The sequence below is a fragment of the Centroberyx gerrardi genome, chromosome 15 (genome assembly GCF_048128805.1).
Source record: "Centroberyx gerrardi isolate f3 chromosome 15, fCenGer3.hap1.cur.20231027, whole genome shotgun sequence".
Lineage (NCBI taxonomy): Eukaryota > Metazoa > Chordata > Actinopteri > Beryciformes > Berycidae > Centroberyx > Centroberyx gerrardi.
Window position 1 is genome coordinate 17,745,248 of NC_136011.1, and position 23,126 is coordinate 17,768,373.

General features: G+C 39.5%; 1 protein-coding gene across 1 annotated transcript in view; it reads right to left on the reverse strand.

The window, feature by feature from the left end:
* Nucleotides 1–2,428: 2,428 nt before the first annotated feature.
* The window catches only part of LOC139911235 (VPS10 domain-containing receptor SorCS1-like), a 36,032-nt gene continuing 15,334 nt past the window's right edge, over nt 2,429–23,126 (reverse strand). The window contains exons 6-27 of the mRNA XM_071898728.2: nt 20,638–20,702; nt 19,777–19,895; nt 19,348–19,437; nt 18,080–18,259; nt 16,842–16,988; nt 15,095–15,197; nt 14,643–14,719; nt 14,290–14,381; nt 14,040–14,147; nt 13,585–13,702; nt 13,288–13,421; nt 12,142–12,255; nt 11,617–11,788; nt 11,067–11,253; nt 10,550–10,683; nt 10,307–10,430; nt 10,067–10,179; nt 9,035–9,169; nt 6,125–6,224; nt 5,681–5,789; nt 4,441–4,595; nt 2,429–2,487 (exon numbers count right to left, since the gene is read on the reverse strand). Of these exons, the coding sequence (XP_071754829.2) occupies nt 2,429–2,487; nt 4,441–4,595; nt 5,681–5,789; nt 6,125–6,224; nt 9,035–9,169; nt 10,067–10,179; nt 10,307–10,430; nt 10,550–10,683; nt 11,067–11,253; nt 11,617–11,788; nt 12,142–12,255; nt 13,288–13,421; nt 13,585–13,702; nt 14,040–14,147; nt 14,290–14,381; nt 14,643–14,719; nt 15,095–15,197; nt 16,842–16,988; nt 18,080–18,259; nt 19,348–19,437; nt 19,777–19,895; nt 20,638–20,702 (2,635 nt within the window). The remainder of the gene's footprint in view (nt 2,488–4,440; nt 4,596–5,680; nt 5,790–6,124; nt 6,225–9,034; nt 9,170–10,066; nt 10,180–10,306; nt 10,431–10,549; nt 10,684–11,066; nt 11,254–11,616; nt 11,789–12,141; nt 12,256–13,287; nt 13,422–13,584; nt 13,703–14,039; nt 14,148–14,289; nt 14,382–14,642; nt 14,720–15,094; nt 15,198–16,841; nt 16,989–18,079; nt 18,260–19,347; nt 19,438–19,776; nt 19,896–20,637; nt 20,703–23,126) is intronic.

Below are 23,126 nucleotides of genomic sequence, written 5' to 3' on the forward strand. Positions count from 1 at the left end.
AAAGTAGGAAAAGCAACGGATTAGACAAACAGAGTGCCCTTGTCGATCAAATGTTCCATTTTTCTTCTTCTCATTTCATCTCGCTGACCAACTCGCTGTCAACTGTGATAAATCTAGATTTGCGATTTTGTCCTTCATGAAGTCTGTTGATTGACTTGAATCAAAGGTCAAACGAAACTGAAATCTGCAGTCAATTGCATGGATTCTGACAGGTGCACAACAGCAGAAATCAATTGTTTATGGTTTTAGAAGTGTGTGTGTGTTTAACAAGCCATACTGCATAATCTTTTGTGTTTCTGCTTTATTCTGCACCCATTGTTAGCAAGATAAAACCAAAAACACAATAAACAACCCACAGAATAATCACGTCACTTGTAATGAATGAGTTGTCTAGCCTCTGGCAAACATAAAATACAGCAGTTCACATTTCTAACAGTTCATTTCTCCTATTAAAGACTTGCTGTAAGTATCTTAAGGGAGAAGAAAACATCATGCAAATATGTACACAATCCTATTCACAAATTGCTTAATTAAGCTTAACAAAATTTGTTGTATAAATAACAAGCACGGAATAAAAACAGATCTTCTGATATTGGTCTTGAGAGACAGAGTTTGTCTGATGAGGAGTACGAGTTTATTTATGCTTCAGGCTCAATCTGAGGATTGGAGGGGAGAAGTATGGAGAAGCCTCTAGTCAATTTGTCTTACTGACATATGATGCTGACAACACTTAAAAAGAAAAGTTTGATGAAGAAGAACTTCAGTACTTATCCCAAAGAGACAGCAGCTGACCAAAGCTCTGCGCGTAGGCTGAGCCTTGTTGACAGCAGATATGTCTTCTCTATCTCTGTGTCCCTTGCAGCGAAGGAGACGAACAGATCCGCAGCCTTTTGCCCGTTGAGTCCTTGGAGGCAAACCTAGAACAAACTCAAGGCTATGTCCTCTGCGTTACTGTAAACTGAGAAAGTGCCAGTAAAGAGATGCTGGTATCATCACAGTAGATAAGCAGTCCAGAATGAGAGTAACACTAGTCTTGAGAATAAAACAATATGCACACATGTCCCTTTGGAGCCCATTTAGAGCGCATTTATGCCATGGTAGGCGCCATACTTGTATCAACAATACCGATTATCTTTCACAGACCTTTACAGTGAGACCTAACCCTCATATCAGTTGAAAGAAAACCTCAAACAACAAAAACATTAGAATTACTTTGTACTGTGTGCCAAGGAGCATAACAGAGTCTTGCACTAATTTTGTTTGCTATCAGACATGGAATCTTGGAATCGGAGAACAAACTACGATTCATAAAAAAAACGTCTTGAACTAATAACTGATGGAACTAAAACACAGATGGAGCACTGTAGCACTTTTTACTGCTCACTTGCTGCACTACAGCAAGCGTTTGCTGCACTGTAGCTTCCTTGTAAGACAGAACATATTCAGAAAATTTACATTTTATTCTCTTTTCAGACACCAGAATGTGCAAAGATGGATCGGGAAACCACAAAAATGAGACATGGGTTTTCTTGCAATGTGCCTATTCAGACTGACTTTGAAGCAATCAAATATAAGCTGTAGTGGCCACTGCAATAATAGTAATGTATGATCTATATTTGATATAAGACTTCTGCATACACTGCAGTGCATGATCCATTTTAAGGATAGGCTTAACATTCATCATGTTAGGATTCATTCCAGTGGAACAGTATGAATTATTTGAGTCCCCTAAACAAGGGGGATTGCTCAATTGCTCATCTATATACCTATATATATCAACTTTAATCATCTGCTCTTATTTTTGTTATGACATACATAACATTTTGAGTTCCAACGAGACAGGCTTGATGGAATACACAGATCTGGAACTCAGATAGAGCCCTCCTTCATCTCCTGGATATTGCAAGCTTTCATTTGATGAGAATCTCATGTGATAAGATTTACTGATTGTACAAAGCTTAATGAATCTGGTTCCCTCACTGTCTTACTCAGATAAGCTATTTCCACGTAGTTAAACTAAGTACACTTCACAAACACAAGCCCAAGACCAGAGATAGAAGCATACTTTGAAATATTATTATACAACACTTCCATTGTTTTTATATCTTTGAGCAGACATATTGCTGTAAGCAGCTGAGACAAATAACTTTTACTTCTTCCACTTTGGATGTACATTATTTACATAAAAAGATCAATGTCCTTGCAAAAATACAAGTATTTTCAGTCAAAAAATGTCCCTTTTTCAAGAAGCAAGTATAAATCTGTACAGTCTCCTCAGAGGGATTAGGCAGCACAGTGTGAACTGGTCCATCCATGCATGGGTAGCAAAACACTCGAGACCATTCATTGAGACCATGGTTTCATAGCTTGCTGGAAGTAACTGCCAAAGAAGATGTATTGCTTTCGAGTCGGTCATAGACTCTCAACATTAAAACACATGGGGCGCTTCATCAGAGAGCTTGATGTCTGTGTGAGATGGCAGGTAGCCTGGCAAGGGAGAAGTAAAGAAAGAGACAGAGGAGGAATTTTATGCAGCTATTTGCATAAGGGTGTATTTTTGCATGCAAACACATTTATCTTGGAGGGTAGTAGGTAGATTGTTTAGCTATGGGTGGAGGTAAATCAACTACAACTACATAGATATTTCTTGATGAAAACACTTGCACCACTCTGCTACTTTGATGCACTAATTAATTTATAGGGTCAAAGACATTTACATCACTTTGCCTTGCACTTTATTGCACTTCACTTACCTGTGAATACTAACACCATACCATTACCAAAGCAAGTTGGCCAGTACATTAAAAAGTGTATCTGGCAACCCATATGAGTGAAATAATACAGGGGGTGGAAAATAACAAATACCTAGCAATATATGAATATCAAGTACCTAATAAGGAGTAGGGCCACCTCTTGCCTTCAAATCCTCCTTCAAATGGTGTTATGTCCTGAAAAGTCCTGAAATGTGTGTAGTGGGAAATCGGACCTTTCCTCAAGAAGGAAAGCCTCCAGTTTTTTGAGGGATAAAGGAGAAAATCTACTTTGAACCCTGCGCTGCAGAACTTCCATAAAGGTTCAGCGGTGTTTAGATCTGGTAACTGGCGAGGCCATGGAAGGTGTTTGACTTCCTGGTGGTCATGAAACCACTCATTTGTTTAGCAGTGGGGGCATTACCATCTTGGAATATGGCAGCATCGTGAGGGAGCAGTGTTTGTTATCATAGTGTGCACCTGGTCCTGTAAAATGGCAGCATATGCTACGACCATGCAGAGAAATCAGACCATTACAGATCCAGCACCATGTTTAACAGGAGGCAACAGGCACTGTGATTTGAAAGCATCCTTTGGCTTTCAACCTACAACCATGTAGGAAAAAGGGTGAAGGCTGACTCATTTTTCCACTGCTCATGGCTCCGGGCTTCGTGCTCCCTACACCAGATTATGCGTCTTTGTGCAATGGCCTTGAATACAGATGGTTCCCGAATGACATGTCTGTGTCACACAGTTGTTGATCCAATTCTGTGGTAATTTGTCAGGCTGTAATCTTGTGGTGTTTAGCAACTATCCTAAGAAATGTCTGTCTATCCCTGTCAGTGAGCTCTGATCGCTGTCTTTGGCAATGCAGTTTGTCAGTGTTTGGAATATGCTGTCATGATTTTTGAAACTACTGTCTTTGTCATATTCAATTTCACAGTTTTTGTGACCAACACACTGACTATTTGGCGTCTTCCAAACATGAAGTTGGCTGCCCTTGTGTTGCTTTGAAAACTCGCACATAAAAGTGGTGATAGTCAGACCTCTTTTAAAGGTTCAGTAAGTAAGATTTTTTCAATGCCAATTACTTTGACAGGTGCTGAGATTTCTGGCTTTCAAAACTCACAACAGCAGTATTATTATTGCAGTATTTTGCATTCTTGTGCATGCTTCCATACCCAAAAGACACACAACATGCTCTTCCCAAGTGGAAGAATTGTACAGGCTTCCATAATTCAATGGGACAGGAGGAGTAGGGGTGATAGCTGTTCCAGAGACTTGTGTAGGTGGATGTAAGTTCTATCGATATTGCAATTCCTGCTGGTTGCCAATAGAGGCCGATAAAGGACATAGATTGCTTAATGCCCCCTTCAGAGTCGACACGTACTGCTAATTGGCATTCGACTTGATATGACTCATCTGTGCGGCTGCATTTGTAATTGTGATTCATTTACTTCAAAGTCAAAGTCCTTTTTTTCACGTGATGTTTCTGTTATTTTCTCTACCCCCTGTATATGTAAAGGCACAGCAGAATAAAACAACATAAACATAATAATTATAATAATAATAATAATAATAGAACTTCATTGTCTAGCAGAAGTTTAAAAAATTCTGAATGAGGTTTGTTGGATGTGGATTCTTGAGGATTGATTGGAGCCTAAAGGGAATAAATAAGACACTATTATACCTCTGCTTTGTGAGTCCAACTTTATATCCACATGCTCCAGTGAGGTCACGATGTCGCCCTCGGGGTTTGGGACGACTAGAGAGGTCACTGTAGGGATCACCTCTTGTTCTTTGTCTGGCTGCTCCACTGTGTATGTGTTGATGCCAGGGATCTTCCTGTAGTTTGTACAGAGAGGGAAAAAAAAAGAAAAAGTGAAGATTTGAAAAGGCAAGTTGATGGAGTGGAGTGGAAACTTACCATCAGTTCTGTCTCACTAATGCATTTCACTAAGCATAATGTGAGTGATACACTATTTTTAACGGTTAGGGATAGCGGAGAATTGCTTGAAAGCAGGAAACTGGGGCATTTTGCATTCCACTGGGCATTGCACTCTCACAGTCACATTGTTCACCTCAGTTTTCAATCAATTTTTCATTCCCTCAGATGCACCCCAATTCTACTTAAGACTAAAGTCCTCCAATGCTAATTTCAGATCCTCCCTTTGTGATTTTGTTCTGCAGCTGGTGCTGTGACATTTGAAACAGACTTTGAAACTCCAAGTTTATTTACTGCTGTGGTAGTTTTGGATATTCACTACAAACCATAATCCTGAAAGTTTCATATTTTACTTCCAAATGAATAAGATGCTACAAACTACTGTGAAACTAAAACCATTTTCCTACGACAGGCAGGGGGCTCACTGTAGCAGAGGATGCTATTTACTGTATGTCATATGACCCTCACTGTATAATATATGTTGTCTCAGGACTTATCTCCTCAACCTTTCCTGCCATTCTGCAGAGTATGCCTCTCCTTGAATGGCTGTGTTTAGCATTTCCGAAAGGTCAACCCTCACATTGTCAGATAGATGAATATTGATAACTGCAGGACTCTGACACCCATTCAGCACTCTGGGAGAATTGATTAGACTGTCATTCCCAGTAATATTCTGCAGATTGAGACAGAGGGGAATTGTCTTATTCCTCAGGCTATTATTGTGTCGCAGATGTCCATAACTCAGAAATATAGTGAGTCTGAATACTTTTGGAAAGTTTTAGGAGTTCAGGAGTGAGGTGCCTGCTGCTTAATAATGGGGCCAAGTCTAACTAGGGCCATTATGCAAAAAAATCTATCTTATCGATATTCGCAGTGATGTGAGTCTGAAAATTCCCTGATTGGTTTTGAATTATTATTCCTAAGAGTTTCCCTTTTCACTGTGCTCTATGTGTCATTACAGTATATTATGTTTAAGATACCGTACCTTTTGAACTTATATATTACGAAGACTGCCAAGCCCATCAGCACGACTGACACTAGCATGATGACTGCAGCGCCATTGTGGCCACTGTCACTGCTGTCCACAAGAGGAGCTTTGAGAAGGAAAAAGAGGGAAACAAGAGTGAAATATGAATTTTAATAAGGATTTACACAGATAGTAAGTAACAATATAACATCACACCTGTTTTATTTCCTTGACAATGCTAGAGAATTACGATTATGATTGGGCTGGGCTAATGGAAAATGTCAAATTCACACTTCATTTCCCAAGCGGAAGACTTGCGCATGGTCTGGTCTCACATAAGACAGACAGCTGAAACAATGACTTGAAATATTCCCCTGCAAATGGACTGAACAGCCATTTGAGAGCACTTCATTTGCGACGATCTACAGACAGGTAGGTCTACGGCAGAGACGGCAGACTCACCTGGAGACAGACGTGTGGCGTACACATTCACCTGCACGCCCGGTCTGAGTGTGAACTGGATGAGGTCCTGGTTCAAAGCACTTAGCAAGACCTGAGAAAGCTATGAAGAGAGTGAGAGGGGAAACAAGCTTCTGTTAGCAGCGGCGGCGGCGCGGCAATATTCCACGGTCATCAATATTTCAACCTCAGTCATTTCATCCACCAGCCTGAATTATGAATCAGAATTTTTGCTTCCTTCTAAAGAGGAGCAAACGTTGATATGACATGGAAAACCAAACCGTAATTCAATTCCTGCTGCACAGAATACCTAACCTGGCAGGCTTATAATGACGATGGAAACCCTATCAGCTAAAAGGGCATTCTGCTTCTGGAATGGCAACGGTAGTGACATTTTAAAAAAAAATTTAATCTTTTGCTATTTCTACCACAATGGAGTCTCTTTCACCTATGTTTCTTTGATACACTTATTTCCAAAGAAAAAACACACATTAAATGATTTAGAAGTTCAGTGACGCAAAAAGTATTGGAAATCAAAGCATGTTCTAATATCATGAAATTGCTGTTTTAATTTTTCTCCCTGAAGTGCCCCGAGTTCCCCCTGCTTTTCACACCTAGATGAAGCAGTCATTTAACAAGAGACCAAAATGCCTTCCCAGAGCCCATTTGAGTCCTTAGCCATGCCTCACTAATTCCATCTCGCTCTTTTCTAAAATCTTTCCACTGGTTAAAATTAGACTGCTCTACACAGTATGAATAATTACTTTTTATTCTAGTGGCATATCAGGGTCAGTAAATCTATTACACATTTTAATAAGCTGCTGCAGACACACACACACAACCATGCGCGTGTGTGCGCACGTCGCACACTCACTCCATGCATACACATTGCACACCAACTCATTCACTGGAGATGAGGAACAGTGAGCTGAAGATTTATTACCCTATTGTCTGTGAGGTTCTGCCAGGTAATCAGACAGGCTTTAGATAAATACATCTCTTTAATTCCCAATCCAGGCTGCCTGCCCCACAGTTTGTCTCCTTTCTAGATGGTGCCAATTATATGATGCATCAATGTAATTAAATACCTATTAACTTAGTTCAAGACTCACTGCGAGCCAGCGGAATTATGTGTACTTGTGATGCATCGAGGTCCTATCTGTCATGATGAACAAATTAGCTTGTCTACCTAGTATTTCAACAACAACTCTGTTTTATTGTTTCACATACATATTTCATGGCTTTTGAAGGCATGGAAAGAGATAAAACATTGACAGCACTACAGAAGATCCAGAAATCCCATCGTTGCAAAACCCTCAGAGTGCAATAACACACATAAAGCATGATGATTTTAAATTATTATGGCCCTGACATGATTGAGTAAAAGTTTGTGCAAGTCTCACAACTTCTCAAAGGTGACAGTAAGGCTGTGAGGTGTGAGTAATAAAGCTTCGGTGCTCTGATGGATGCTGGTTTACTGCATCAAGTCTTGTAGACGGGAAGAGATTGCCCTCTAGTGTTGAATTTATGCATTACTCTTGTAGAGATTTAAAGGACCATGTGCACGTGCGGGAACATTAAAATCTCTTAGCATGTGTGATTAAAGCAACGAAGAGAAAAAACTAATTATAAAAAAATCAAAAAAAAAAACATGAACCACTGTGATATAATGAGTGCAATCAAGGAAAAAGGTGTTTTCTTGTTAGGTGGCTAAGTAAACAAATCTAAATTAACAATTTCAGTTACTATTGCATGATTAAACCATCATAATATCACGAAAACAATTAAAATAGGTAGAACTATAATTTCTCACTTGATTCACTGACCATGTAGGATAACAAGGACGGGCATACCCTATAATCTAGAAGGCTTCAATGAATATGAGAATAGGCATGTTATTTATTTGTGAACAGTGTCCATACTGAGCGATCACAGATGGTTCTGTCTTTGGTCTTGTGGTGATGTGTCATGTTGAGTGTCTGTTCCTTGCTAAATGAAATAGGGCTATAGTGAACACATTCCTCCTCTTCTTCATGTCTTTTCCCTCATGTGAGGAGATGAGCAACTATAAACATCTGTATAGTAAGTTGTGTGTCTTTGGATTGGTTAAAGTCACAGTGAAACAGCATTTTGAGAGCATCTTGCTTCATTAATGTGATGTATCTCCCGTTGAAACGGGATATTGGGTCTGGCAGGGATCACTGAAAAGTGTAAACCTATGGGATATCAGTTAGGGAGAGAAACACAGGTGTATTTGATGGAAAGGCCAGAGGGACCAGATTGTTCAAAAATCTGTGATGGCTTATTGGTTGAAATATTTATGTATGTCTCCTGGTACACGATGAAGCCACCACTAAAGATTTTCCATTTTCCAGTAAGGAAAAGTAATGACATTCTGATATAAAAATACAATATAATATTTTTTTTTTACATTTTCTTGGCAGAAACTGTCAAATTGGTGTGTGGTATGATAGTTAGAATGAGCTAAAAAGGTGAAAAAGTCATTTTTCATTTCGGTGTGACTTTAAGAGGAAGGCATTGGGATGACAACAGAGGCAGCCAGACTAAGCCACCTTCCCAAGAAATCTGAGATAAAAGAAGGTATCTGTGCAACATCTGCACATCTGTATTTGCATAATACTAAAATTACAGCAGATATAACCCTCAGGTAAGAGAAATATCTTAACATGATTAAATATTCTCTTTAATTAATACAACAATATTTTAAACAGAGTTTTTTTCTGTTTAAACAGAAAAATTAATATTACTGTATGACACTCTAAAGTAAAGGCAATGTTCCCAGGGATGCAGTAAGGAGACAATCTCATGAGTACACACTGCTCAGCTTACTTTTGTGCAGATTTAATTGGGTAAACTGCCTGGCTCCATTACAGAGGTTTTGTGATGCGGTACCTGGTCTAGGTGCGCCCACTTTTCATCCGTGGGTCCCTCTCTCGACCTCTTCTCAGGCACGATGAAAATCTCTGCTGCGGTGGGTAAACCTGGAAGCACTGTGACCAAAATCTGATCCTCACTGATTCCTGTGACCTTTAATAACAACAACAAAAAACATAATTGAAAAGCGTCTTAATTCACACTGTTTTCAGTGATGTTCTATGCCCCGGCCCTGGGATATGATTCTTTGCGGGCTAACTATATGAAAGACTAAATAGTGTTGGCTTTCTGCTTCAGATATAATTTGCCTAAGTACCAGTCACTGTCAAGATATAATGCACAGATCAACTGAAACATGCAAGCTCAATTTGACAGTCTTTGGTAAAGGGCAGGGCTTTTAAGTGCATTTGTGCCGTAACCAGAGGTCTACTGTCAGTTTCCTGGTGTAAACCATGGTAATATCTGACAAGACAGAAGGTCAAAGTGAATGTTTCATACTGAGGGCTACTGTAGGATATATATAGAGCTCAGTATCCAGGTCTTTTACATAACCTGCTGCTTTTTTGACATCCCCAGAGTCTATGAAGGGAAACCAGGGCCACTTCACCACAAAGTTCCCCCGACTTGAGGTTTTGGTGTTTTCTCAAGGCAATGGCATACAGCCCCTTGGAAAGCAAATGGCAACCATCATAGTTGTGCTTTTACTGCCATTTAATGTTTTGACAAGTTCAGCTGAAGCATGTACTGCTAATGAACATTTATGATGATGTGCTATGTCAGAGTGTAGAGATTAATAACTAATAACACAGCAAGAGAGGTTAAAGATACTGCATAGTGGAATCCAACATTCAGGCCACATCACAAATATAGCATAACCAAAAATGGAAATTTTATTGGCTGGCTAGCCAGAGCCTAGAATTTTTCACCCCAGGCTAGTGCAAAATTGTCGTTACTAGCCAGAATTTGAATGAGGACCTCTGGACTTAACTACATAACATCCCTGATCATGTCATCACATTTATAACACCAGCTAGCAGCTAGAGAGCTGACCTGAACCATGGAGCTCTTCACCACTCTGCCGATGTCCTCTCTCCACTCAGCCACCCCGGGGTTCAGCTCATCCAAATTAGAAGAGAAGGCCAAAACATGTGACCGGAAATATTCTGAAACACAGAACAAAAAGTACTACAAGCAACTCCATACCATTCCACTCACACAATATATCAAGAGGCTGTTGGAAATGTATTGAGCAAAGTAGAATTGGGGGTCAAATGGCCAAATGTGCCTCACCATAGACCACCACAGTCTTCTTGTCCTGATGCACAGTGTTGCCAACTGAAGCCTGAACAGTGACAGTGTGACTTCCCTCTTTAGAGAAAGTGAAGGACATCCCACCGTCCAAGGTCATCACAGGCTAACAGGCAGAGAGAGAGAGAAAGAGAAAAGAGAGAATCAATCATAGATGTAGCTTGCAAGTGTAATATGTCATTCAACGAAGAAGCAATTGGTAGAGAAAGAGAAAGTAAGGCTGACCTCAGTTTTGTTATCAAACCACCAATAATAGGTGACTGTTCCTACATTGCTGGGGCGCAGCACTGTTGTGAGGTTAACTGCTTTGTTCTTGACAACCACAGAGGGAGCTAAGAGTTGGACCTGTTCAAGTCGACCTTAAGAGGCAAAACACAAAAAGTATGAACTCACACCTTGCAGCAAGGTTGCACAAATGAAAGGCAGCATAAAATAACTTGCTAGCATGTTCACACACAGCTGCACATAGTGCTCAAGACAGACAGACAGATAGACAGATAGATAGATAGATAGATAGATAGATAGAAAAATTCAATTGCCACAGCAGTAAGACTATGTATTGCACAATCTATCAAAATAACGCTGACAATAACTTCTGTACCGTTCTGAAAACATGTTCCAATAGTTTCCTGATAATAAAACCCAAAAATCATTAGACTATGCATCATACTATTGTTTATAGTCTTGACAGCAACTGGTGAATCATTAATTACTAAAAATGTCAAAGGTCTTCTTGACTCACAGGAGACATGGAGGTAGAGGATCACCCAGTCAAAGCCCAGAGTGTTGCGTGCCGTGGCAGACACTTGGTAGATGCCCACTTTATTGTACATATGCTTGACCCCGTCCTCGATGGAACTGATGTTAACGTAGGATATAGCCGTACCGTCACCAAAGTCCACTGTTATGCTTGTTGTGGAGCCGAGACCCTACAATCATAAAAACAGACAAAATACTGTCACACTCGCTGTAGCCACAGTTGTTTTTCGCTGTCCTTACAACGATGTTCCATTCCTCGGTTTCCTCCACGTTTGTGACCAAAATCAAAGATTCTCCTGCTGGCACCCAAGGGAGTACCTTTTCCATAATATCAATGGGAATAACATCAGGTGCTGAATCATACCACTGCATATTTAGTGGATGTGCCGGTACTCCAGCCTTCATGCTACATCTCGACTGCATCTCAATATACGGATACAGCACCGAATCAAATCAAGAAAGACATTGGACACAGGACACCAGCGTCACCACACAATACACACTACTGTTGCTTTGGTGAGTAAAGCCAGCACCTCTTCCAGGAAGACCAAGAAGGTGACGTTCCTTCCCAGTGTTGCTACCACTGTTCCCTCACTGGTGAGGAGCTGGAGGCCTCTGGGGGCCTGACTGGGACATTTCTGTCGCCTGGGGCTGTACTTCAACAGGGTTCCCGCCGTGCAGTTATTGGACAAAGCCCTGCGATATCTGTAATATGCACCCAAAAAGACACAGGTGAGCACCGCACTCTTGTAGAAATAAAGACATAGTATACGCTCAAGTTGAACATACAGAGATGAGCAGACACACACATGCAAGTGCTGTATGCAAAGGCATGCAGACATAAAAGGTATAATATTGAATAATAAATCTGCAAGCATGGTTGTCATCTCTGATTTTTTATCTGTTTTGAAGGTTAAGAACCTTTCATGGGTAACGTATCTCTCTAACCTTTTTATCACAGCATGCTGAATTTCAAGGGAGCTGAGATTGACTGTTTTAAGACATTTCTGAACCCACAATCCTCTTTTCTCTTGTCAATACAGACAAATTTGGCATACCCTGTTGTGTTGAGGAAACTTTCCTCAGTGATGCAGTCTCTAGATGCTGTTGATGGAACGAACCAGAACGATGGAGTACAGCTCCCATCGCTCTGCCTCTCAAACCCGTAGTCGCTGTTTGAGTTGGCACACGAGCACAGAGAAAGACACACTGGGGTGTTAAAACGATGCATTATGATTTATTAAAACATATCAAATATCAAAACTCATCTTAAACAAAATGATAAAACATAAATGTAGATCTACTGTGAATAGAGGTATTCTAGACTAGAGAAAGGTTTTCACAGTACACCAACCCACAGCATTTGAAATTTGATGTTATATGAATGAAACTCCCAACTCCTGAGGCAGAAGAGACATTGCATTTGTTTAGACAAACTATAATTATACCTTGACAAAGCCCCCCATGTTTTATCCTGGAGAGATGTAGTATCACTTTCCTTTCATCATAGCCTTCTAATCAGAGGGACTCAGTCTTAGAAGCCAGAGTTGAAAAGTTTATGATGGAAATGATGTGGTGATAAACTTGATAAATATGGGCCAATGCATGTCACCAGTCAGCGCTGCTCATTTGCCACTGATGAGGTCAGAAACATAAAAGAAAGTAGGAAACGCTGTCCATCAAGCACTGAAATGTTGTACTCCTGACAAGAGGGATGATCAGACATACAGAATTAATGTCTGATAGAGTGTGGTGTGAGCCATTAGTGTTTGCCATTATGCAAAAGTGTTTAAGTGTACTACACACTTGATGTAAATATAGAGATGAAGCACCTGTGTACTGCTTTCTTATATCTGATTGTTTTCCTGTATGTTTTCTGTGTAATTGTGTAGTGTAGCATGGTTGATGTGACAAGTTTGGTTTCAGAATGACATATCCCGCATTTGAAAAACATGACATCTGGTGTTACAAAATTATTTATAGCAAAACATTTAAATACATTATGGCATGGTTTTAAAGAATAGTGGATAACAAATAACGGTATGATTTTTTTTAATGAAAAAAAAAATAAATTTAACAGAACTCTTCATGTGTTCTTGCTGTGCCTCAGTTTTACTTCACAAATTCTGCCTATGGAGATTGATCAAGTGTTTGGATTTGGAGTTAATGAAGTGAGAATAGTAGCTGCGTAGCAGCGCACTCACCACTCAAAATCTGCCTCTGTGCATGGGCAGGGGTCTGACATCTGTGAAATATGCTGATCTCTGGTCTTGACACATCTGGCATTTGCTTTCAGTTTTTGGAAGATTCTCTTCACTCCCATGATGCACACTTCATCCTGTAATGAATTATGCATCAATACAATGATAAACATTTCAGATTTTTTTTTACTGTTTTGTTTTCATTGTGTGAGTGCAGCAAAGAAGCTCATTTGAGTTCAATCAAAGACTTAACTGAATATTGATGTTATCAACAGTCAAGTAACAGCATGATCTCCTTACTTCATTGTGTAACTGCCAAGTTAGATAATCTTCAGCTGTGCACCGATGATTGAAGATGAACCGGAAGTCAATTTTGACAAGCTGCCACTCAGAGCGATGACTGAAATGTCCAAATATTCTGCACAGACAAGTGAAGTCAGAAAATTCAAGTCAAGAAAATACAGTATATCCAGTTGTTGTGTGAAAACCTAGTAACTCCAATTTAGCTGATTATCATATTTTCACTTGCACTGAAGGATTCCATGCTCCTCTTTGCGTTGAGAAAATTCTCCGACCTCTTGGGCTTATGAAACCCTTTCAAAGCCATACTGGATAAACTCAAAAATACAAGGTTTTCACCCCTGCAGCAACATGTTTTTCCGGAATTTCAAGAATATAGATCAATTCTAGAGTCAGAGTATAATGTAATGAACAAACTAGAAACAAATAAACTGACTTTGTTCTTCATATCTTACGTCATTATGAGGGTGTCCTCTCCGGGCTCCCCCAACACCCCATCAACATAAAGCGGAGAGGAGGTGAAGCTATATTTGTCCCAGTTTCTGCCCTCATCAAAACTCAGCCTGAGGGGGGAACAATGGTGGGATCAGAGAGGACCAGCCACAAATAGAGAGGAATTCATAAGAAGAGCAGCAGCAGGCAAACAATCTCGATTTCTGTGTTGAAGATGCATATATTATAAAATAAGATGTGATAAAGCCTTACCAAATGTGTCTGATGGGCAGAGGTGTGTGTCGGATGGCCACCAGAGCTCCTCCTTGATTTAGGAACAACACGCTGTACTCTTCCTCAAAAACCTGCAAACAGGACCAGGATCACTCTGTCACACACTGGAGATAAATGTAAGTCCACATAAAGCATGCACTGGTTACAATATACAGTTATTGTCTCAGTTGGGTAAACAGTGTCAAGCAATGCTTTTATGCATCACTCTTCAAAGGGTTGCTCTCCTTGCATATTTATGGTATGTTATGCCAATGAAAAAAAATCTATATGGTCCCTTTGATTAATTTTTTACAGATTAGAGATGCACATGTCTTGTAGTCATCGTGCTGTACCTCTCTCCAGGTGTTCCCAGCATCAGATGTGATGAAAATACTGACATTGGTACTGGTCAATTCAGGCCCAACCACACCTGAATACAGAGGGTATATAATTGTTGTTTTTTTAGTATATCTACAGAAATAAATGCACAGGCACATCAGTACAATTTTCTTTCAGAATTAAGTGCTTAATCATACAAGACAAAGTAAATATGCTTTTGTTTTATTTTTTCGTTCAAGCAACATGGAACAGATGTGCAGGTAAAGTACAATTGATTTTACTTTGCAGACTAATTTCAATTGAGAAAGAAACATTCTTACATTTATGCAGAGAACAGAGCAAAGACTATGGATTTGTCAGGGATAATTGAGGGGACTGGAGATACAATGTGGAGATACTGTGGTAACCAGTGTTAAGGGTGAGAGTAAAAAATGGTATGGATGCAGAAATAAGATAATCTCCTCACCTGATGCTATTATAATTCCTGGAGCTGAATCTTTGCTGACTATATTTCCCGAGGTGTAAGGATTCTCAGACACATGGAGGTGCAGGTGTAACGAACAGTAGGGCTGAGAAACAGTGGCATAGAAAAGACTGGCTTAGGTTGGTGATGGTCAAAATATAAAAGTGAAAGGTTTGATACAGACCTAGGTCAAATATTATTTGCAAAAAAAAATTGGGTAACACTCCGTAATAACCATCCTTAAAAAATGGTGAATTCATCATTAGTCAGTTGTCATTTATATATTGTATCATAACTGGTAAGAGATGAGAATGGCTTTCTGATTACTTTAACTATCTGTGGCAACTGGTGTTTATTATACTCAGTAAAATGATAATCAATGATTTGTAAGACATCAATAGATATTTTTTGGGTAGCTATTATAAAGTTAACTGTAGTTAGTAAATGGCTAATAAGTGGCTTGTAAAGCATCAGGACAGACTATTTTATCCCCCACTAAATGTTTAATAAATGGTCATGAAAAGATTAAGTATTAAGGTGCCTATAATAGAAATGCATCTGATTTGTATAATCACATGGATATATTTAGGAATAAACTTATAGTCAATATGAACTTGCATTGTTACACCACAGATAACAGGCTGGAAAATAAAATGACTGACTACCTGAACAATTTTAATTAGATAGATTTCGGTACATCTGCACAGGTCGAGCACAACCAACCTTGTTACTTTTGTAAAAATGTGATTGGTCACTTTTAGCCTGTCAGCCTAAACATCACATTATGATTGGCTGGAGGGCAGGACTTGGCAGAGTGTGATGGGGAGTGCAGGAGAAAGGAATGGAGGAGAGAAGCAGAGTTACTGTTGGAAATGCGGTTTAACACACTGAAGCGTAAAAGAGGGTTTTCTACTTAATAGTCCTAACAAATGCAGTTCATAAAATCTTAACTTGTTTGGACAAAGTAAATGGAGAGCGGGAAGTACCCCAAAGCTTTATTTGTTTAGTCTCTATTTCAGTATAGCATGCTACTGTTTCCCAGCTCGGGTGGTTTATACTAGTGAGCTTACTGCTGTGGGTGCTATACTCAGTTTAGCATGGTGTTTGTTTTTGTTTTATTATCCCGAAGTGGAAAGAAGACAAAGACAAAGCCACAAGAGTCAAGGTCCAATAGGTGACTGGAAAAGCCTTTGGGTTCCTCTGGTGAAGAGAAACTTTCATGTAGTTCAACTGGTAACATGCAGTGTTGTGTGTCTAATGGAGTGAAGCATGGGCTCTCTTTTGTTAAGAACAAATGTAACTAAATGTTCTTATGCATGCATTCTCTAATACTATACTACTTATAATTTGAGGGTATAAACAGTTTGTTTTAATTTTTATGTTTGTAAACACAAGAAAACCAGACCTGGGGGTATTTCAGTAAGCAGGGTCACAGAGTTAGCTTGATAATTGTGAAATAGTTGATAAAGTATTTTAATGTTTTGGATGTGAAACTAAATTTGAATGTCAGGGAATGCCGGTCATTCATATGAATGATCGCTAATCATCATTATGTGTTATGACACAATATATAAATGATAAACTATTCATTGTCATTACAATAATTCATGCTAAGCAGCTAAATTCAAATATTGAGAATTATTTGCAAATACTATTTGACCACGGTATGTTCTGATGCGATTCGGCGGTGTTGTGGGCAGATAAGGGGCATCTAAATAACCAATACTATCCCTGTCAGTGGCCCACTTACCTGTTCACAGTAGACCTGGTTTCTCTGGAGATCGGTTGTGGGAGCCTGTAGAAGACGCCAGTCTCTCCCCTTGTTGTATGTGATGTAAGTTTTCACTTGGTTCTCAACAACTTTATTTGACAGGAACACCCCTTTAATCCCAGCTACCTGCAAACATGAGAGGCAGAGAGCGAGAAGGGGAAAAAATAACAAAAAGGGGAGAAAAAAAAACAACCGTGAATTATTCAAACTTAAGTAAAGCTGAAGGCCTAGTTCCGAGAGGAAGAGATGTCTGAAAGTGATAGTTTTTCTGACAGGGAGCACTATTTTGGACCATCTGTAGGACTCTGCAGAATCAAAACAACATATGGCGCCGCCCTGAGACATTTCTACTTCTTTGTATTTACGTGCAGGGAGATGCAGGCACACACATGCAGCTATCACTTGAGTTCACATTGTTCTTATATTTAGAGTGCACAGATCTTTGTCAGAGAAAGAGTGACCTTTTCATAACATCTATTGGTCAACCATTGCAGCAGAATATTTATGGGCATAAAATGTGTATGGATAGAGGTCAATGAGCAGTAAGAGTAATCATTGCTGATGGCTATCTTGGCTGTATGATTGTAACAATGTGATGCTTTTACTGCTGGCTGCAGATGAGGATAATCTAGAGTGATGCATACATGTGCAGTCACTGCTTTCTAAGCTTAGTAATATTTTACCTCGTAGCACATCTGTCAACACAGATACAATATGTTCCAGGAGCAAGTTAAAGCTGCTATTTGCCCTGCCTCATATCTATGCGCTATAACTGCATAACAGCATATCCTATACTTGTGTATGTACCTAAAAGTGGGTTCTCAAGACTGCGACTGCTAAATGTTTTAGTTCAGGTGACTATAATGTCACAAGGGAGAGAAAGAGAACAGCCAGAACTTGGATATGAGAGAGAGACACTCAAATGCTACAAAGCGAAATGCAGTGTAGCACCATCTGTCCCATTAAAGTGAGGACATCCAAGACTTCTTAGTAGTGTACACTTAAAAAAGACTTCAGCTACACAACAGAGAGTACAGAGTAACTCTGATCAAACTTTTTGGTTGTTGGTTCTTTCCCTGTTCCCATAAGCTGCAGCGGTTGTATAACCAGGTCACTGATACAGTTGGCCCAACTCAGCTTGGCATGAATAACATGAAAAAATTTAATAATGTTAATGTTAATAGAGGACAGCGCCACCCCAACAGTCATCCTCCTACCTCATAGAGGTCTATCATGACGTTGCCCTCAGGTCCTCCACTGCTCACAACATTCTCCAGCGCCAGTGTGAAGAATAGCCCCCTGGACTCAGACATGTACAGGTTGTAGGAGTCATTCTGGTGCCAGTCCTGAATCGCTGTCACCACCTGGTTATCATCTGTGCTGATTATCTGCAAGTCCTGGGTATGAAATTCATATGTAGATGTAGGTTACTTGAATAAGGCTTGCACCCTTTCTGTGGATTAGTCAACTAACCAGCCCATAAGGTTTTGGTTGACGTTTTAGTCAAGTAGTCGTTTAAATGAGCGCTTTTAACAAACAAGTGCAAATTTGCACAGTAGCGCGCAGCTTTGATGCGTAATTGATGCTGTTGCAGCATAGCAAGATAGTAATCCATGACAGTAACCATACAGCCAGTGTAGCAAGATAGTGATCCATCACCCCTAGACATCATCCAGCGAGGATGATCATTTTTAGAGCTCGCACTAAAAATGACTAAAGGCTCAGTCGAATTTTTGCTGGTAGTACCATTTAAAATTCAGGCATTTAGCTGAAACCCTTATCCAGAGTGACTCACAACGAGTGAGCAGGTAAGGAGGTAGGAGATCAGTGTCCTTCTCAAGGAAATTTTGACAGGACACATTGATGGGTGCATGGGTGGATGAATGTATTGATGGACACAACGCTGGCTGTTGCAGGGACTGAATCTGGGAATGTGAATCTGGTTATGCGACAGCCTCTCTAACCGCTAGACAATCCTGCGGTGCTTTTAATAGATGGAATGCAGTGCAGCACGCCGTTTTGTGGCAAACAGATGATGCAAATGGAGCTTTCTGCTTGAAGACTGATAACTGCCCAATCACAGACCTCATCTTTAAGTAAATATCTGCTGATATGGATTGGAGGCCAGTTGATTACAACATATGTATGTATGGGTCTTTGATAAACACAAGATCTAAAGAAATTATTTTGCATAATTGGAACCATTTTCAAGAGGACAATAAGGTGGGGAAAACAATTTTAAGATTAGTCAGCAAACCTTTTGACTATTAGATGACTAAGAATTCCTTTAGTTTGGGGGACAGCCCTACTTAAAATCATTTGCAAAATAAATGTCACACACTATGTCAGCATCATGAGACCACAATGAAATCTGAGGAAGAAATAGAGAGTGTTGTAAATTATAGTTAATGTTGCATTTGTTCTGCCACTTGTTCCATTGCATGTGTTCAACACACCAAGCAATGTGTCCTTTCAGTAAGCTTACCTTTGGCAGAGTGTACTTAGGAAGCTTCATCGGGAAGAAAGCATTTCTTTTATAGGACACATAATGGACAGATTGCCCACCCATTGGCACCTAGAGAGGCAATATAGTGTGATTTGTAATTCATCACATTTCATGTAAATGCTTATAAATTTCATTGTGTACATTCATTGCTAGCAGCATGTATCAAACATGTTAAACTACAATGGAAGCCTCTGAGTTTACTACTAATTAGGATGTTGTGCATTACAGCATAGTATGGTAGCAGCGATACACAACACTGTGATTTCAATTCGATGCCATCCCTTTCCAGGATAATGGCCCCTTTTAGTTAATGAAAAACAGGACTGTACATTAAGATGCGATTCAATGCAGCGGTTTTACAGCTTTTAATTGTCTTTTAATGAAGCCAGACCTTGCAATAAAACCCACCTGGATGAAAACGTACTCATCCTGAACCACCAGGGAATCAGGGATGATAAATCCAGGGAAAGGCTTGCCCTTGTTTGCATCAGAGCAATTCTGCAGTTTACACGTTATGTACTGTGACCCTGTAGATAAGCATGAAATTAGAGCTAAAAATGTAACAAAGAGAAAAACAAACAACCTTCAGTAGTCCTCAATCAAGGTTTAACATTACTTATGCTGATGGTACAAGTGAGCCATACAGGGAAAATTTTGGAGGCCAATTCCTGTTCTCACTAATAGATAAAGCAGAGAGAGCTGTCCCAATGTGTTAGCATCAGCCAAATGAGCCGGTCTCCAGGGACAGGGCATTAACACAGGAGGCCTTATGGAAGTGCCCCTCTCTGCACTGTGGCCAAGAAAAGAGCCAAGTTGCAGCCTGGCCCTTGAAAAATGAATTAGCTTAATCGTATGAAGAGTCTCCATGCAGCCAGTTCAGATGGGGGAGAGAGTTCCGGTAAGTGCAATGAAAAAGCTGTTACCTCTCGCACCTCCTTTGAAATGAAAGTTTAGAAATTACAATAAAGGTTGGCACTAGCGCAAAATGCAATTTGATTTGTCATCTGTTTCATTTCTCATTTCAATGGAGAATACCATAAACTATAACTGGAACCTGCAAAATTTAACACATATAGCACATTAGAGAGAAGGTGGAGGAACTTTATGAGATTTAGTAATATGCTGAGCTTTTTTCCTCTATTTACACAATTTACAATTACTTTTCTGTGTTTGGAATATAACTGACATGATTTCCACTATTTTCATGTTTGCACTGCAGTCTGTTAAAAAGATTATGGTGCCATGGTCACATCATGTGATTTGACTCACGTCCATCGGACACACTGATCTCCAGGTGGATCGTCCCTTGTTCTTTGTCTAAACCCATTCTCGACCTGTAACAACATGACAAACATCTTAGGAACATCTACATTTCAACTGTACTTTAATATGTATCTCATCTGCACATAAATCAAACCAATCTTTATGCATTTACATATCAAAGAGTGTATGTTTGTGCATTTTTGACATCATATACCCACATTTTGAGTGATGCAGTATGCCATAGCAGACTTGGTTAAAGATTATTTGTCTTGTGATTTCATTTTTCCTTTTTATTTATTCTGAACAACGGGTGGCTTGAGTGCAAATAAGACATCAAGGCATCATGCTTTCATCAACCATTTTTCTGGTGTACCAAGGCAAATGTGATAAATTGATGCTGTGCCAATAACAAACACAAAGAAACGAAAATAACAAAAATGGAGAAAAGTATTCGCACAGCAAATGCTTTCAGCACTCAGTGATCATTTCCAGTTTCCTATTAACGTTTCAGAGAGCAAAGAAAAGAGCAATATTTGTGATTTACATCTTGACTTTGTGAAGGAACAAGGGAAATTAAGGATGCGGCTGCTCATTACACTTCTCGCATGAGCAACAATAGAACAGCCTTTCCCATACAGACTGGCCTGCCAGGCACTTGACCTGCACTACCCTTTATGGGGAAGGTATATTTAGCCATCTCATTCCTTTTCAATAGAGATTCTTCATGATAGCTGTTAAGTACAGAGCGACCACTTGTTGTATTAATAGCAGCTGTTGTGACAGAAGATGGGTTTCTTCTCATTTTCCATACTGTGTCTGAACTATAATAAAAAAAAGCCCCCGTCCTGCTTCCCTCAGCACTCTGTAATTGCCTCCCAGCTCCATCTCTTTTAATGGACTTTCTGTCAAATACTTCATCCCATTCTATCAGTGAACAGCAGGCCTTGCTCTTAAATAGACCCCTTCTATGTTACTCTGTGTGTACCCCTATGACTATAGGGAACATACCACAGTGTCTCCCTAGGAAGGTTTTCTGGTAACATTGTTTTGTAAATCATGTTTGTCAGATTTGTTAGTTAAGATGTCCACATGCAGCGTGTGGTGAAAGTAATTGAAACACTTCCCTAATTCATAGATGGTGTGGGGGGCTTTTATTCTGCCATACATTTGGCCCACTCATCTCCTAGAAGAGAAAAGCCAGTGCTAATATATTGCAACATCTCTGCAAACATATTGTTTGTGATTGATCATCTAAGCCCCCAGCTTAACGATACGGTAGAGAAAATGCAGTCTGGGACACCATTCCAGACCCATTCCTGTTGACATTACTTACCATATTGACTAGCATGATTATAATGCTGCTGGTGATACTTGGAATCACTAGGTAAATAACGGTGAGAATATTCCTAAGGGCAACTGAAAACACAGTACAGAGCCACTAGGACCCTTTAATGTGGGTGGACTTCATACAGGCGATTTTCTTTTGATAATGTTTTATAGCTTAAGCTGAGTTTTTCTCTGTTCCAAATATTGCAAGCTAACAGTATATGATGTTTGTTTACCAAAGTTTACCACAATATCCTGCTGAAATTAGGGAAAACATGTTAGCCACTACTGAAGCAAGTTATACATTTCTCCTCGCCCCCAAAGGAAATGAGTGTTCATATATCCCTCCTTCCCTTTGAGGATAAAAATATCAGCCTCTTTAACAAGAGGCCAACTTTGTCTTTATTGGGATGATAAACTGCCTCGTTTGTGCCTTTCTTTGGCTGTTGTTTTGTCTAAAATATTCTTTGTCATCATGTGTTGTTATGTGTGAATGTTGAACAGGATTTTTGTAAAGCTGAAATGTTATATATTTGGCCTAATTGGGTATAATATGATGAAATGTCATTGTTCCAATAGACAAAGAAAAGCAAATAAAGAAAGAAAGAACAAATTCATGAAGAAAGAAATATTGTTTGTTTATGAATATTGTCAATTTGTAACATAGAGAGTATAATGTCAAGATGTTTGACTGTAATACTGTTAATGTATTGGGCCATAATATTTCCCAGACCAATGCAAAATCTGCTAATTAGATGAATATCAAAAATATGTAAATCATACTGTATGTCATTCTAACATCCTTGATTAATCTATGTTGCCGTAATATTTATACTTTTTTAATTCCATTGAGAAGTGTGTGAAAAGTATTTTGTAGCCAACTGCTATAAACGGCACTATCACCATTATAAATTAAGCATTTATCCTAGGCCATAATTCCTATACCTCCATCCAAAATCTAATAACGTTAAAACACTTGCAGAAACACCCAGAGCACCCAAAGCTTACTCACTCACAGATGCCACATCACCAGCACTGACACTGTGCAATAGAGTTCAAACATTGTCCAAAATAAATGAACAACTGATGGATATGTTTGGATATGTTTGGATATGTAATACATTGTGGTATCCCAACAGTTACTATAGTGAGTGTTGAGATCATCTCCA